Source organism: Furipterus horrens, unplaced genomic scaffold (assembly GCF_987537825.1).
Source record: "Furipterus horrens unplaced genomic scaffold, mFurHor1.1.pri manual_scaffold_6, whole genome shotgun sequence".
Taxonomy (NCBI): Eukaryota; Metazoa; Chordata; class Mammalia; order Chiroptera; family Furipteridae; genus Furipterus; species Furipterus horrens.
Window position 1 is genome coordinate 104,917,770 of NW_028327176.1, and position 15,267 is coordinate 104,933,036.

The 15,267-nt window shown below is 44.9% G+C and overlaps 1 protein-coding gene across 2 annotated transcripts in view; it reads right to left on the minus strand.

The window, feature by feature from the left end:
- Positions 1-15,267, minus strand: part of TRAM2 (translocation associated membrane protein 2) — a 72,612-nt gene that overhangs the window by 12,805 nt on the left and 44,540 nt on the right. For both annotated transcript variants that reach the window (XM_090282582.1, XM_090282583.1), the window contains exons 3-4: positions 1,127-1,236; positions 511-627 (exon numbers count right to left, since the gene is read on the minus strand). In XM_090282582.1, coding sequence (XP_090138708.1) covers positions 511-627; positions 1,127-1,236 — 227 coding nt within the window. The remainder of the gene's footprint in view (positions 1-510; positions 628-1,126; positions 1,237-15,267) is intronic.

Genomic DNA, 15,267 nt, shown 5'->3' on the forward strand with positions numbered 1-15,267 from the left:
TGGGCACGCAGACAGGGAGATGCTGGCCTTGCTGGCAGGAGGCCAATAAAAAACAGAAAGTATACTGGACTCAGAACCAGATCCCCAGTCCAAGCCTGTCCTTGCTACTTGGAAAGTACATGCCTATGGGCGCACTTAGAAAATTGAGCCTGGATTTCTACTATCTGTAACACAGGCACCTGAATGAGGACAAACTTGTCTCATAGGAGAGTATTTGTAGGAGGGCACTGTGAAATGATACAGGGCTATCTAGATACCCAGTACCATTATAGTAACCTCACATAATAACTAACAAGCACTTATTTTTAGACAAGATGACTCTCTCCAGCTATAAAATAGTATTTATATTATCTGACCTCCCTCTCACAATAGCGTGAGGATGTAAAAATAGCTTCAGTTCTAAGAAATGGCCCCTACATTCCCATACTGCTCCTTCCTCTTCTCCTCCCCCGCTAAGCCTTCAGCAGTTATCTTATTAGCCATCCAAGAAGAGCGGCGAGGACCACTCACCGTCACCGCCACGTAGAAGCACCATATCACTGAGCTGAGATGAAAGACGACCAGCTGTCCAGACTCGTTGAACTTGTTGTGTTTGACCTTAGAGAGATGAAGCCGTTTGCTGATTTTCTAAAGAATAAAGAGAATCCCACATATTAATATACCAGTGAATTGGTAATGAACGGGCAGGTTTTAAAGTCCTGTTTCTTCCCATGAAAAGGCTGAAGTTTGAAGCCAGCTGTAATCCAAGTTATTTAGTGTAAGCCTATTGTGTGCATAAAGTGCTTAGTCTAAAGCAAGCATTTTGAGAAAGCAGCAAGATTAATGCTCTCAGCCTAGATATTAAGAAAACACCCTCCAACCAAACCATGTTGGATAGACCATACGAACGCTGACCTGTCATAATGCAGGCAGCTCTCTCCTGTGTAATAAATATTGCTGTCATGTGCTGGCTAAAGAAGCCTGTGACAGGGTCAGGGACCCAAGAGCAGTGAGACACATCCAGTCCACACACCAACCAGGGCACAAAATTCAAGGGTGAGGAGGTTCAGAGCTTCTCTAGAGTGAGCTCCTGCAACCCAAGGCATCTCCTCAGTTTCTGATTTTGGAATCTGGACACATCACTTACATCTAAAATGTACTCCTGAACCACAGCATGCAAGATGATGGTGATGAAGATGTAGAACAAGATTGTGACCAGGTCCTTCGGCCCGTAGTGGTAGTGCACGGTCTCGCTGTCTGAGGAGATAACAAGAGCCACGTCAGTATCCCTGAGGTAAGGAAATGTTCTGGGACCCCAAACTGAAAGGAGATCTGAAGGAGCATGTGGCTTCAATGCTTCCCTTTTGCTGGAAACCCTAGCCTCAGAAGGAAGAGCATCTTCCCCAGAATCCTACCTGTGGACTTGACCCTTTACAAAGTGCCGATGGGGAGGGTTCACGGCAACAAAGCAGACCCCAACTTGTGCCAGCTCCATTCCCTGAGTCTGGGCAGGAGAGCACAGTGGTCACAAGCCAGGTTTTGGATCACTCCCTGGCTGTGTGACAGTGGAGAAGGGACAACCTCTCTGAGCCGCAGCTTCCTCCTCTGTAAAATGGGACTGAGTTCCACTTCATCAAGGAAGTATGGCACAAGGGTTAAGAGAGTGGACTCAGAAGTCTGAGTTGGACTCACAGCTCTGTCATTAACTTCCTATGTGACTTTGGGGTTTCTCTAATGTGTGTGTGGGGCGGTCTTTCTGTGCCTCAGTTTCCTCATCTGTAAAATGAGGATAACAGCAGTTTCCATATCCTAGGGTTATTGTGAGAATTAGATGACTCAATAAATGCAGTGCTTAGAATTGTATTTGTAGCAAAGTAACTGCTATATATGTGTTTGCTATCTTTGTTGTTGATGTTGGGAGAATTACATTATTGTGAGAATAAAATGAGATTAATTTGTAGGCAAGGTGCTTATCACAGTGCCTATAGCCATTGTAAGGATGCAATAAATGGTAGTTTACAAAAATATTATTTAACAGTAATTAATCAGAATCCCAAATATGTAAGTCTTATAAAGCTTGGCTAGGACAGTCTCCTCCATGGGCAGAGCATTTACACCTGCATTTGAGTTAGCAGGCTACATGGTTGTAGGCAGCTGTGAACTTGGGTCTGGATTCCTGCTGCTCGGTAAACCTCCTCCCACCAGCACACGCTCTGGCCACCTTTCCAGCTGCGCTGCATTCGCGCCGAGTCACATGCATAAATCATCTCTTTGCTGAGACGCAGTTACCAGAAGGCAGGTGAGTTTCAGGGTGGCCACCAAACAAAGTAGACCCAATTCTCTGAGAGTCAATCACAGCATCAGCCACCCCTAACTGGGAGAATGTGACAGGGCAGTGATGATGGAGTGAACGGGGACAGCAAGGACAGGGGACACATGAAACCTGAATCAGACAAACTTCCCCTTTTCTCTCCCTCCTCCTTTCCACAAAGACCTACTCTGTGAGAGGCACTGGGCTACCTGTTGAAATATGGACAGAAGACAATGCCCTGGCTTCAGAGTGCTCAGACCTGCAAGGAGACCGACAAATGAATGCACCATTACCTACGGACAGGCATGGAGTACCAAGAAGTAAACACAGCAACCCGGAGAGCCAAGGCAGGCGAGGGCCTGACTCCAGCTGGGGTGAAGGTGGTGAGGTAGCAGGTCAGGGCGAACAGAAAGCCCAGGAACAGGTAGGGGTGGTCAGGGGGTGATGGGGGGCCATCCTAGGCAGAGGAGGTGGCATCGGAAAAGCATGCAGGGAATGAGGCTGGGAAGCTACAGGAACAGGAGAGGGAGTCATGGTAGGTGATAAGGACGCTGTGAACGGCCTGGGTGCCATATGAAAGGGTGTGGGCTTTACTCTGAAGGCTACATGGAAAGATCGAAAAATTCAGATTCAACAGGAAAATGATAAAATTGGGGTTTTTGGAAAGTCTGTCTGGCAGCAGTGAACAACAGCATTATGTCCGGAGGTAAAGAACTACAAGGGCAGGAGGAGAGACATGAGGGGACAGACAGGGCTGTCAGAGGTAGAGAATGGGTAAGACCAGGTGACTGCCCCTCCGAAGGGGCTGAGACCTGGGAGGGGGAGCAGAGGAGAAGACACTGGCCATGGGGGTGGGGCTCGGCCTCTTCTTGCTCCCTTCCATGTGTAAGGCTCAAATTACGTTTCCTCTGCCTTTTCCAGAAGGGAGGATTAAAGGAGACTAATTAGACGGCAGCATATTTTGAAACTATAAAATTACTAAACACGTGCAAAGTCTCATCATCAAGACCAGCATTATTAGGCAAAGTGGGAGTTAAAAAGCAGTTCAAAAACAGTGAAATAACACCTGCCAAGACTTTGGATTATCCATTTTAAAGCATATTGGGAGTCACCTAATGTTCTTCACCACAAGTGCCATGGTTCCAGAGATGTGACCATAGCCTTAAATCCTTCTTGAAATAAGAATGAATGTGTGAAGTAATACAGTCTTTTGTTTCTTAGCTGTTGAGAACTACATGCATGTTTGATTGTCGACCAATAAACCATGTTCAAGGCTCCATGCTGGGCACTGAGGAGATGGCAGTGAACAAGGTAGGAACAGCCCTGCCCTTTTGGCGCTTACAGGGCACACATCAAATTCTCCTATACTGAAAATCCAGAGGCCAAAGAACTCTACAACAAACAAGCAACCACACTAAAAAATGGCAAAGGACTTGTATAGATATTTCTCCAGAGAAGACATATCAATGGCCGACAGGTACATGGAAAAGTGCTCAACATCACTATCATGAGGGAACTACAAATCAAAACCACAGTGAGACACCACCTCACACACCTAGAATGGTTACAATTTGAAAAAAAAGCAACAGGAAATAACTTGGTGAGGATGTGTATAAATTAGAATCATTGTGTATGGCTTGTGGGAATATAAAATGGTACACTCACTGTGGAAAACAGCATGGTGGTCCCTCAAAATTAAAAATAGAACTACCATATGATCCAGCAATTCCAATTCTGGATATATACTCAAAAGAACTAGAAACAGGATCTTGAAGAAATATTTGTATACCCAGGTTCATAGCAGCATTATTCACAATAGCCAAAGGTGGAAACAACCCAAGTGTTTATCTACAGGTGAACGGAAAACACAAAATGTGGTGTACATATATAATAGAGTATTATTTGGCTATAAAAAGGAAGGAAATCCTGTCACATACTACAACTTAGATGAAGCTAGAGGACACTATGCTAAATACGATAAGCCAGTCACAGAAAGACAAATACTGTATGACTCCATCATATGAAGTTTCTAGAGTAGTCAAATTCATGGAAACAGAAAATAGAGTGGTGGTGGCCAGGGGCTGGGTAAAGAGGAATGGAAACTTGTTGTTTAATGGGTACAAGGTTTCAGTTTTGCAAGATTGGTTGTCCAACAATGTGCATGTTCTTAACACTACTGCACTGGACACTTCAAAATGGTAAAGATTGTAAATTTTATATTTTGTGTATTTTACCACAATTTAAAACAAATACCAGTGACCAGGTGTGATTAAGTACTCCGGCATGAAGCAAAGGCTGAGGGGGAAATAACAAGGAGCAGAAGCCTCACAGAGGGTGGTCGAAGGGGGGCCAGGGAAGCCGAGGAGTGCATGGGGGAGAGCTGGTGAGAGTGGGTGAACTGAGGAACGGATGAAGCTGGAGAGCAGGGTGGGGCAGGCAGCAGAGGGTGAGGGCCATGAGACCAAATGCCCCCTTACAGGTCACGGCAAAGTATCTGAAAGGCAATGGATATTAGTTGAATACGCATTTATATGGATCGCTCCCTGCCATGTGCTGAATGGTTAGAGAGGCAGGGAGAGCAGTCACAGGGCGCCTACAGGCATTCCGGGCCAGGGGACTGGACTGCGGTGGTGACAGGTGCCCCGAGAACTGTGGCAGAACAGTGGAGAGACTACAAGTTTAGAGAGATGTGGGCGATGACGTCAAAAGAACCAGCTGATAGACTAGCTGTGGGGAATGAGTCTAGAAGTCCTTCCGGAATCTCATCTGTAATCTGTAGTCCTCCCTGGTTTCACGATTCTTCAGCATGTGCTGTCTTGCTTAATCCTCAGAACCATCTCACGAGATGAGGAAGGAAAACGAATGAAGAAACAGGATTCGGAGAGTTAAGGGGAATGGGCCACTTCTCAGGTCTCCCGATGTCCAAAAGCCACTTTGGGGTCAACCCAGCCCCCTCATGTCCTCCCCAGGCCTGAATCTTTACTAGTAAGAAGCGACTCCTTTGATCCCTATCTCCTACAAGCCTAACAAGTAGCATCACACACAAACACCCCAAAGCTGTGCTCTGATTCATACACATTTTCTCCACACTGCCCCTGTGTGGTATTCTCCTTTTGATCAGAGCAGGAAAGGAAATTGGTTTGACCCCCATTTGCTTTCAACAGAGCTATGGAGATTGAAATTTGTGTTCTCCTAAGAGGCTATGAACAAATTAATGCTTTTGATTTTTTTCTTTTTAAACTTTTGGTTGCTCACTAATTCTTATAAAAATCCCCTCCCAACCCATTTGAGTTCCTACTTGGTAAGCACTGCCCTGTCTCACATGAGTTTTCATAAAGAATAACAGAAGTTTGACGGTAAGTAACATGTCATATTTTTTTATATGAGAAAGCATCAGCACATCTCTGAGCTATTAGACCAGAGAGGTGATTCTGGTCATAAGTCACAGCAAAATGCCTACAGAGACCAGGTGGGTAACACAAATGAGCAAAGAGGTCAAGGTGTCTGAAGGCAAATCCTTTGCACACAGAGGTCTGCTGCATGGGATAGAAAAAGTCATTCTTCCACAGTCCACTTTACACTGTTTTTCCTTCAACGTATCATCCTGTTGGTCTATCTTTCTCATTTCCACCTGGAGAGGAACAAGTTGAAGAAATACCCACTTTCCTTTAACCTTATTAAAACAAAAACAACAGTTAAAACTGGGATAAATGGCAACTGACAGTCTCAATGTTAAGGACACACTAGAGAGGAGTGGTGACTGTGGAAAACTGCATATCATGTGTCCCAGGGGTTAAAGGAAGGTGTGGGAAGGTGCTTCTCAGCCACTGTGGCCATCGAAGGGTTGCAGCTCAGGGTGGCCAGATTCTCGATATTTCAAAAGCAAAGACAGAGATCTTTACATGAAATCATCTAATTTTAAAATACTGGTGACTAATTTAAAAACTTTCAAAACACTTTATGGGCCAACACCAAACTGGCCAAAGAAAACACGTCTGAAGCCAATTCTGACCACAGGCCACCAATTTGCACTCTCCAGCCTAGATGACCCCTGACATTTTTCCAACACCAACATTCTATGAGTCTTCTTCCTACACACAACCCCATGGAGTACAGCAATAAACCCTACTGTAGAAATTCATCTACTTTTGGAAGAAAGCACATTCAATTTCAATAACCATTTTCCCACTGTAGAGGAGTTAGCTCATCTCCCATCAAAAGTAACACTTGCTTTGTTTATCTCTGATCACAGTTTTAGAAGACAACTTAAATAATCAATAAGAGCCTTGGTGGCTTTCATGAGCTCTGTTACCAGCTGTCCCTTCTCAGGAGTAACATTTTTACTGACCTCCTGCTTTGCTTCCTCTGACTAAAGAGATTTTTCTGTTCCCTTTGGTATCACCCATAAGCACTCTCCTGCCTGCCTTTATGTGTTCCGATGTCATCTCAACACTACTGTGCAGGCTCTGACCTTCTCCCATGGCCTGAGCTCGTTCGTGGCCACTTGGTGTGCTTTTCATATCTAAGAGTCCAAGCATTTGCTGGTGAGGCTCCTGCCTCTGTCTGAAAAACTGGCATCAATACACAACTTAGATGCTCCTCTCCTGCCCAGCTTCCTGCCTAAGCCCCGCAAGTCTGCATTTGTAAAATTTATTTTTTACTGGTTTCTGTGCTTACGGCCAACTGTCTTCACACTCTTTCAAATCATTCATTCATTCATTCATTTATATGAATCTGAACTTAAGTGTGAAAAAAACCTACCATAAGCAAACTCAAGAGGCAAATGATCACCTAGGGCGGGATATTTTCAATTCAGATCATTCACAAAGGGCTAATCTTGCTAATATGTAAATAGCTCCTAGAACTTGGGGATGAAAAAGACATGGAATGGGCAAAGGATATGAACAGATAATTCACAGGAAAAAGAAAACACAGATGGCCCTTATACATTTAAAAAGATGATCAACCTTACACAGAAGAGAAATGTAAATTAAAACTACAATGAGATACTATTTTATACTTATCAGATGGGCAAAACTCCGGAGCTTGACAATGCACTCTTGTTGAGACTGTAGGGGAGCAGGCTCTCTCTCACACACTGCTGGTGGGAATGCAAACGCACCACCTCTTTGGAAGGGCAACGTGGCAGTATTTATGAAGATTACAAATGCATTGACCCTTTGATGCGGAAACAGTGAAATTCCATTTCCGGGAATTTACCTTACAGCTAATACCTGCCTTGTTCAAAGTAACATGCGTACAAGTTACATACAGCAGCACTGTGTTTAACAATAAACTAATGGAAGCAACCCGAATTGTTTTCATCTGTAGGTGACTGGTTAAACAAGCCACGGCCACAATACTCCACAAAGTGTGGCTGTGGACGCACAGCATCAGCCTCACCTGGAGCTTAGGGATGCATATTCTGCATACCTGCCCCAGGCCTACTGAATCAGAAACTCAAAATAACAGCCCAGGAATCTGTGTTTAACAACATCCCCTGGTGATTCTGAGTCATGCTAAAATTTAACAAGCACTGATGTAAACAAAGCAGCTGCTTTTAAAAATCAGGGAGAAATGAAGATCAAGAACAGGTAAAACAAATCAGGAGACAGAAAACAGAACAGTGGTTGCGTTGAGGGACTGTTGGCCAGGAGCACAGGGAGCCGGGAGCTGTGCCCTGCTCTAGATGGCAGTTAGTTACATGGGCGTGCACATATGTAAAAATCCATGATGCTGTCCTCTCAAGAAGCATGTGTGCTTTACTGCACGTGTTATACGAACTTCAATACAATTCCTTAAGAAAATGATGATGTTCTCTACATAGTGATAAAATGATTTCCAGAATACATTATTTAGTGTAAGAAAAAAGCAAGGTACAGACAGAACACACAGTATTCACTTACTATGTGAAAAAGAGAAGGAAAGAGAACTATGTATGTGTATTTGCATGAAGAAACACTGGCAGGTGACATAAATTCTGTAAGCACATACAGGGAATAATGGTGATTGCACACAGGGGGTGGGGGTGTCAAAGGAAGGGGGGCAGGTAGCAGCAAGACTTCCACTCTAAGTTTTTGTGCAGATTTTATCTGAACCATGTGAGTGTATTTTCTATTCAAAAATTTTTAAATAAATAATTCTTCAACTTCCTCCTGCTTTGTACAAATCAAATTTTAAAAGCGGTGTCTTCCCTACCTCGTCACACTGTTTTTTTGTTTTGTTTTGTTTTGTTTTGTTTTTCCCATCACGGCCCTGACCAGACATGAAGAGACCTGAAGCTCATGTCTGGAGATGCCAGCTGCCTGTCATGTGATCCACGGTCTCTCTGCCTCATATAACTCTTCTGGACAATGGGGATACCTACTATCTATCTTTTCTCTCAAAGCTATACAGATAGCTGCCTTAGGAACTGTAGGGTAAAGTGTTACACAAATCGGTGAGACCGTTATGACTACTTCCAACAGAAAGAATCAGAAGCTAAAGGAACAGAACAGTTACCGCCCTGCACACACAAAAATACTCCCACTGGGGTGCACATGTAGGGGAACGATACAAACAACTACAAGCCATTTACTGAGCACTGGCTTTGTGCCAGGCGCTGTAGTGAGCACGTCTTGTAAGTGGCATCATTAACTCCTCACAGTAATCCTGAGTATTAGCCCCATTTACAGACAAGCAGCCCAGGCTTGGAGGCCAGCAGTAACTCTAACCACACGCAGATGCCAGGGGCCAAGGCCCACCATCTGCCCACCAGGCCTCTCTGCTTGCCGACTCCCCTTCAAATCACACAGAGAGTGCATCCATTAAACCCCAAAGGTGCCAGGGAGAGAAGAGGAGCTACGGACAAGCGCAGGACACCCAGCAGCATTCTGACCTCCACCCTGGCCCCTCTCCCAAGGTTGCAGGCCACATCCTCTCTAACCTCCCAACCTGGACACGTGGCCTGTGGCATTTGAACCACAAGTGCCATCGTGGTTCTCACATGCACACAGTTAGGGGTTGAATTGTGGTTCCTCCCACCTAACAGAGAAAAACACATATTGGAGTCCTAACCCACGGTACTTCAGATAGGACCTTATTTGGAGATAGGGGAATCAAGACATTAAGGTGGGTCCTAATCCAATACAACCAGTGTCTTTATAAAAAGGGGAAATTCGGACACAGAGAGAGACACACACAGGGGTAGACAGTCATTATGAGCCCAGGAGAAAGATGTGGAACAGATCCTTCCCTCACAGCTCTCAAGGGAACCAGTGCTGCCGACTTCCAGCTTCTATAAATGTGACAGTAAATTTCTGTTGTTTAAGCCACCTGGTCTGTGGTACTTTGTCATGGCAACCCAAACAAACACACACACACACACACACATGCCGTGCACCCTTCAGGGTGCCCAGACAAGTAAAGATATAGCTGAGGGATCTTCAAAGTTACCATTTTAACCCCATACTGCATGACTGGAACATATTTCCCCCAATTTTACAGTAAGGTAGGAAGACAAGAAAAAGACTTTTCTTCTGATGTACAAAGATATAGCAAAAATAAGAGAAGTGTTAAAGAGAATTTGAAAATAAAAGTGCTTAGCTTCTAAATTGTTTCCATTGATGTGCCATCCCTTTTTATAAGGTTGTAGAACGCTCCCTGTGGCCTTCAAAAAACAAAGAGCACAATCCCTAGGGGCAGGAGCGCACCTCGCCTCCGCTGAAGTTTGCAAACCTCAGGCTTCGCCACGCAATCAGCCTGGGCAGAACACATGCAGTGGGACAGAACGTCTACAGCTGCAGAGGGTGTGAACTTTGTTGTTTAATTCATTGAAAGCCATAAAGGAAAAATAATTTCTGAAGATCACATACCAAAAAATGCCTAAAATCATGGCTTTTCAAAAAAAGAAAAAAACTTGGATAAAAATAATGTAAGCAAGCCCATTGCTAAATTAAGGGCAAAAATATTTCCAAAAGAACAGCTGAGTAAGAAAGACTGTCCTACCTAGAAGGAAGAAAAGATCTGATCAGGAGAAACAACATGAAGAAAGGTGGGGTGGGATTCAGGTCAGAGGTTGTGTGAGGGAAGGGAAAGGGCGAGCTGGTTCAGAAGTGATGAAGGAGAAGAGGCAGCCGGAAGCCACAGGTCAGAGATGTCACCAGCAGGGTCTGGCCCCTGTTCCAGCACTTCAGTCTGGTTAACAGTGCGCCACACACCAACTCAGTGGCTCTCCTCCCTTAAATCTCTGGAAGTTCCACACTGAATGGGATAATTCTCTGGGCTGTAACAAGAAATCGGATAAAATGAAGTTTGGGTTGGAAGGGGTGCTGGTTATATGAATAAAGGGTGCTCACTTTGTGAAAACTCATGGAGCTGACCTTTTATGGTTTGTCCACTTCTCTGCACAATTGTTAGACTTAAATAACAAGTGCTGTACTCTGAATGTTTGTGGCCCGCCCTCACCACCTCAATTCACATGTTCGAATCCTAGTGCCCACTGTAATGGTTTGAGACATAAGTCCTTCAGGAGGAGCTTAAGTCATGAGGGTGGAGCCCCCATGAATGAGATTAGTGCCTTACAAGAGACCCTGCAGAGCTCCCTGGCCTCTTCTACCACGTGGCTATAACAAGAAGCCTCAGACTTCCAGCCTCCAGAAGTACAAGAAATAATTTTGTTATTAGCTATCTAGTCCGTGGCGTTTAGTTATAGCAGACTGAATGCGCTAAGACAGTAAGTTTTACTGGAAAACAAGAAAATCAAGTCCAGAGCTGGCTGTAGGTCCTGGATCAGAGGCTCCCACTCTTTTAAAGAGGGCCTCCAATAATGCCAGGTCTCTGGTTTCTCTTATCTGTACAGACAGGACTTTGGGTCCAAAGAGGATCTCGGTGGCTGTTTGACATTGGGCTTGAGGGACCAGGATGGAGCCAGGTCTCTGCCTCCCTAGTTAGGTTCCCCCTTTGCCCACCAGCCTATTTAGCAAACCTAGCCCTTCCTCTGACCTTACTGGCACATCCTTGGGACAGTCAATCAACTCTCTGCACCCCTAGTTCCCTTGGCTATAAAAGGACCGGGCCAGCCCACACGAGTCTGAAGTCTCCTCCAGTAGGACAGGCCACAGGTCTGGGTGGGGTAGTTTCATCTGTCATCAAGTAAGGCTTCCATCCCCAGGGCCACTGTTGCCCACCTGTCTCTTCCCTTTTTCATCCCTCACAGGCTCAGCTTACAAAGAGGGGCTTCGTGTGGTATGTGATGCCAGTATTTCAAGGCTATGATACAAGCACAAGACAAGATCAACTCCGACCAGCCAGTGCAGGGAACAGAAACACACTCGGAGCCTTGGACAAAGGCCTTAGGCTGAGTGAGGCTTTAAAACCATCTGTCTGAGGTTGTTTTTACAGTGCAGGGCAGTCTCATCCTAGAAGGGACTGTGAGAACAATGGCAAAGCTATGGTATGGGAGGTTTCTGGGCTTTTCATCTCTAGCTTCAAAATGCCACACAACAGCTGGTGGCCATAAAACCAGATGGGGCCCAACAGATCCCAGGGATGGGTCCTTGTCACCTTTCATTACTGGAAAACAAACCCTTCTCTGGAAGAGGTCCCCCACCGTCATCCTTTTGTTCTAGGTGTGCAGCAGCAGGCAGGCTCAGGGACAGCGGAGCTCCGTGATTCCTACCCATCGTGCCTTGCAAACGTGTCTCTGACTTCTGAGGGCACGGCAGCCCCAGCCTGAAACCACATCCACCCAGCGGTACTCCCTACCTCCCCAACCCTGCAGACCAAACACTTGTAGAAAAACCAAGGTTCAGAGACAACAGAAAGATGCAAATGAGTCACTGGATTTCATGGGTTGCCCTGTCATACCTTTGGGGTTAGAAGGATGGGGTCATTTGAAAGTCTATGTGGGAGCTTTCTGCCCAGGGAACTAAGAACACTGCTTCTCAGAGTTTAACCAGGAAACCCTGTTCTGATGCAGTAGGTCTGTGGTGGGGCCTGAGAGGCTGCACCTCTAACAAGTTTCCAGGGCATGGCGATACTACATGAGTGGCAAGTGCGTGGGAGGCTCCTAGGGCTTCCTGTCTTCAGGAAACACTGGGGTTGAGACAGGGACCACCACTTTCAATCTTGCACATGAGAGGTGGAGACCCAGATGTTAAGTGGTTTGCCCAAGACAATTCAGCAAATTAGTGGCATAAGGCCAAACAACCTTGCAAACACTTAGCCTGTTTGAGTCACCTGTTCTATATCAGAAAGGAAGCCAGCAGGCCTTGAGTCTGTCTGGGGGGAAAAAAACAAAAAAATCAAACCTCTAGTCTTTGCTGACCTTTTACAGTCTATATGTTGCTTACCATAATACCAGATGCTTTGTGGTATTTTAATCAAAAAGAAGACTCAGAATATCTAACGGTAAGACCAGAACCCTGACATTTTATTCCTTGCCAGAGCTGGGCAGGGTACATGGCAGACAGACAAAACACAGGACAGCCAGTTAAACTCCAATTTCACATAAAGAATAATTTTCTAGTAGAATTATGTCCCATGCATAATTTAGGATATACTGATAATTAAAAAAAAAAGTATTTGTTTATCTGAAATTCAAATTTAACTGGTGATCTTAGATCTTTTTTCCCTAAGTCTAACAACCCTAACAGGGCTGTAAGTGGGAATAAGGAGAGTCAGGATTTGGTAACAAGGAACATTTCCTGCTTCACTGCTGTTGACCTTAAAGAAAACCGCAAGGATGCTGGCATGGCAGACACTCAATCAGGAGGCACAAGTTATTACTGCAATGACTGTGCCCATCTCCTCTTTTAGTTCCTCTCTCTGAACGGAGCTTTACCTTCTTAACTAACCTATAAAGTGACAAAATCCTACATTTAGAGCTGGCGTTATGAGTTGAATTGTGTCCCCCCAAAATTCATATGTTGAAGTTCTAACCCCCAGCACTCCAGAATGTGACCTGATTGGGAAACAGGGCTGTTGAGGCCATCAGCTGAGGTCATCACGGAGCAGAATGGGCCCCTGATCCAGTATGACTGATTCCTTGTATAAAGGGAAAATCTGGACAGAGATTGACATGCATGCAGAGTGAAAGCCACGGGAAGATGGGCCTCGTGCTGCCACCAACCAGGGAACAACCAGAAGCTGGGAGAGAGGCTGAACAGACCCTTCCCTAAAGCCTTCCGAGGGAGCAGAGCCCTGATGGTTTTGATCTTGCACTTCCAGCCTCAAGAACTGTGAGACAATATATTTCTTTTGTTTAAGCCTAGTTTGCTAGGAGCTGGGAAGAAGACAGCAGAGACGAGAGAATAAAACAAAACAAGCAAGAGAACTCATCGCCATTACCATTAGCTAGCTTCCGTGGAACTTAAAAACCTTAGCCAAGGGGAGACACAGGGATTTAGAAATGGTAAGCCACTACAAGCGAAGACTGTACTGAAATGCAAATTTTAAACATCCAGTTGAACAAGTTACATGCTGTATAAAGAAGAAATCTCAGAAATCTGAATTTGCCCCAGTTACACAAAAAGGATACATTCCCAAGCACCTCCAGCCTCAGATTTGTAGGAAGGGTTTTCAAATTCGCAACCTCAACAGACCAGTTATTGTGAACAAGTTTTTTCCCATGAGAAGTTTGCTTTCCTGCAGTACTTACAAACCAAATATTATCGGTGATTAAAGAGCTCAAAACAAAATTAACTGCAGGCTATTCTGATTTCATTGTCTCTCTTGATTATTTGCTTGTCATATTTTGAATAGCCCCAAATGGAAAGATTCATACAAAAGACAGGCTATTTAACAATCCTTTATCCTCCCTTTCTGCCCTGGCTGGTTTGGCTCAGTGGATTAAGCGTCGGCCTGCGAGCTAAGTGTCGCTGGTTCGATCTTCCAGTCAGGGTACATCAGAGAAGGAAAACTCTGACTCCAAAAAACCTCCGCTGCCTTGCGGCATACCTCTTCAGGGGAAAGGCTAAGGGAGTAAACCCCGACAGAAAATCCGGAGCCGGAGTCCCTAAGGCAGTTTGACGTTGTAGTCAACACCGGCAACTCCTGCGGCGCACCTGAAGCCAAGCTGTATTGACTCCGTCTTTCCCTTGGACCCTTCAGCTGCGAAGAGAGGGGGGGTCTGCTGCATGGGCAACAGCAGACCCTCCATATCACCCCGCCCAGGCTCTGTAGCTTCAGCGTCATCGCAAGATGTCGATTCAACACGGGAGGAGACAGATACTACCATGTCACTCCCGAGTCGGACTGCACAGCCATTCTCGGCGGTGCAGATGGACTCTTAAGAAGCTACACCATCGTCTCTCGAGACGGACGGCTGCCGACGACTTACTTATTGTTTGCTTGCTTATTAACAACCCCTCCCTAATCAAATGGTAAGTTCCATGAATCAGAGATCAGATGTGTTTTATAAATTACACCCAGGGCCTGGTGCAGAGGAGGCACACAAATATTTATCTGGCTTGATCAATTAATTACTTAAAACAAATGAAGGCATGATATGATCAATACTGGCACACACCCCTAAATCACAGTGGGATGCTCTTTATGCTCAGAGGCTCTGAGTTCAACTTTTGAGCATAAAGTCTACACTTCTCATCCTGGCTGTGAAAGGGATGCTTTTAAGATATTATTTGCCTACAAATTTCTCTGAGAACGTTTCCAAACTTAAAAATCAACCCCCTGATCACGATTTGGCTTTACAAATAGTCCCTTCCTGTAATAAAGGCATATCATCTGGTCACATGCACATCAACTGCTACGGTCCCCAGGACAATCCTTGCTTACGTTAAATTAACAAAGCTGTGCTGGATCATGATCTGGCATCCCATATAAATTGACTTCAGGGATAAATGCAACAAAAATACAAGCACAACATTTGATAGCTAAATCTCTCTTTATAAATTAGTAAATTGGCATTCTAACATTAAATAAAAAGGAAAGCTTATGTATTTTATGTTTACAAAAAAAACCTTAGAATTTATAAATTC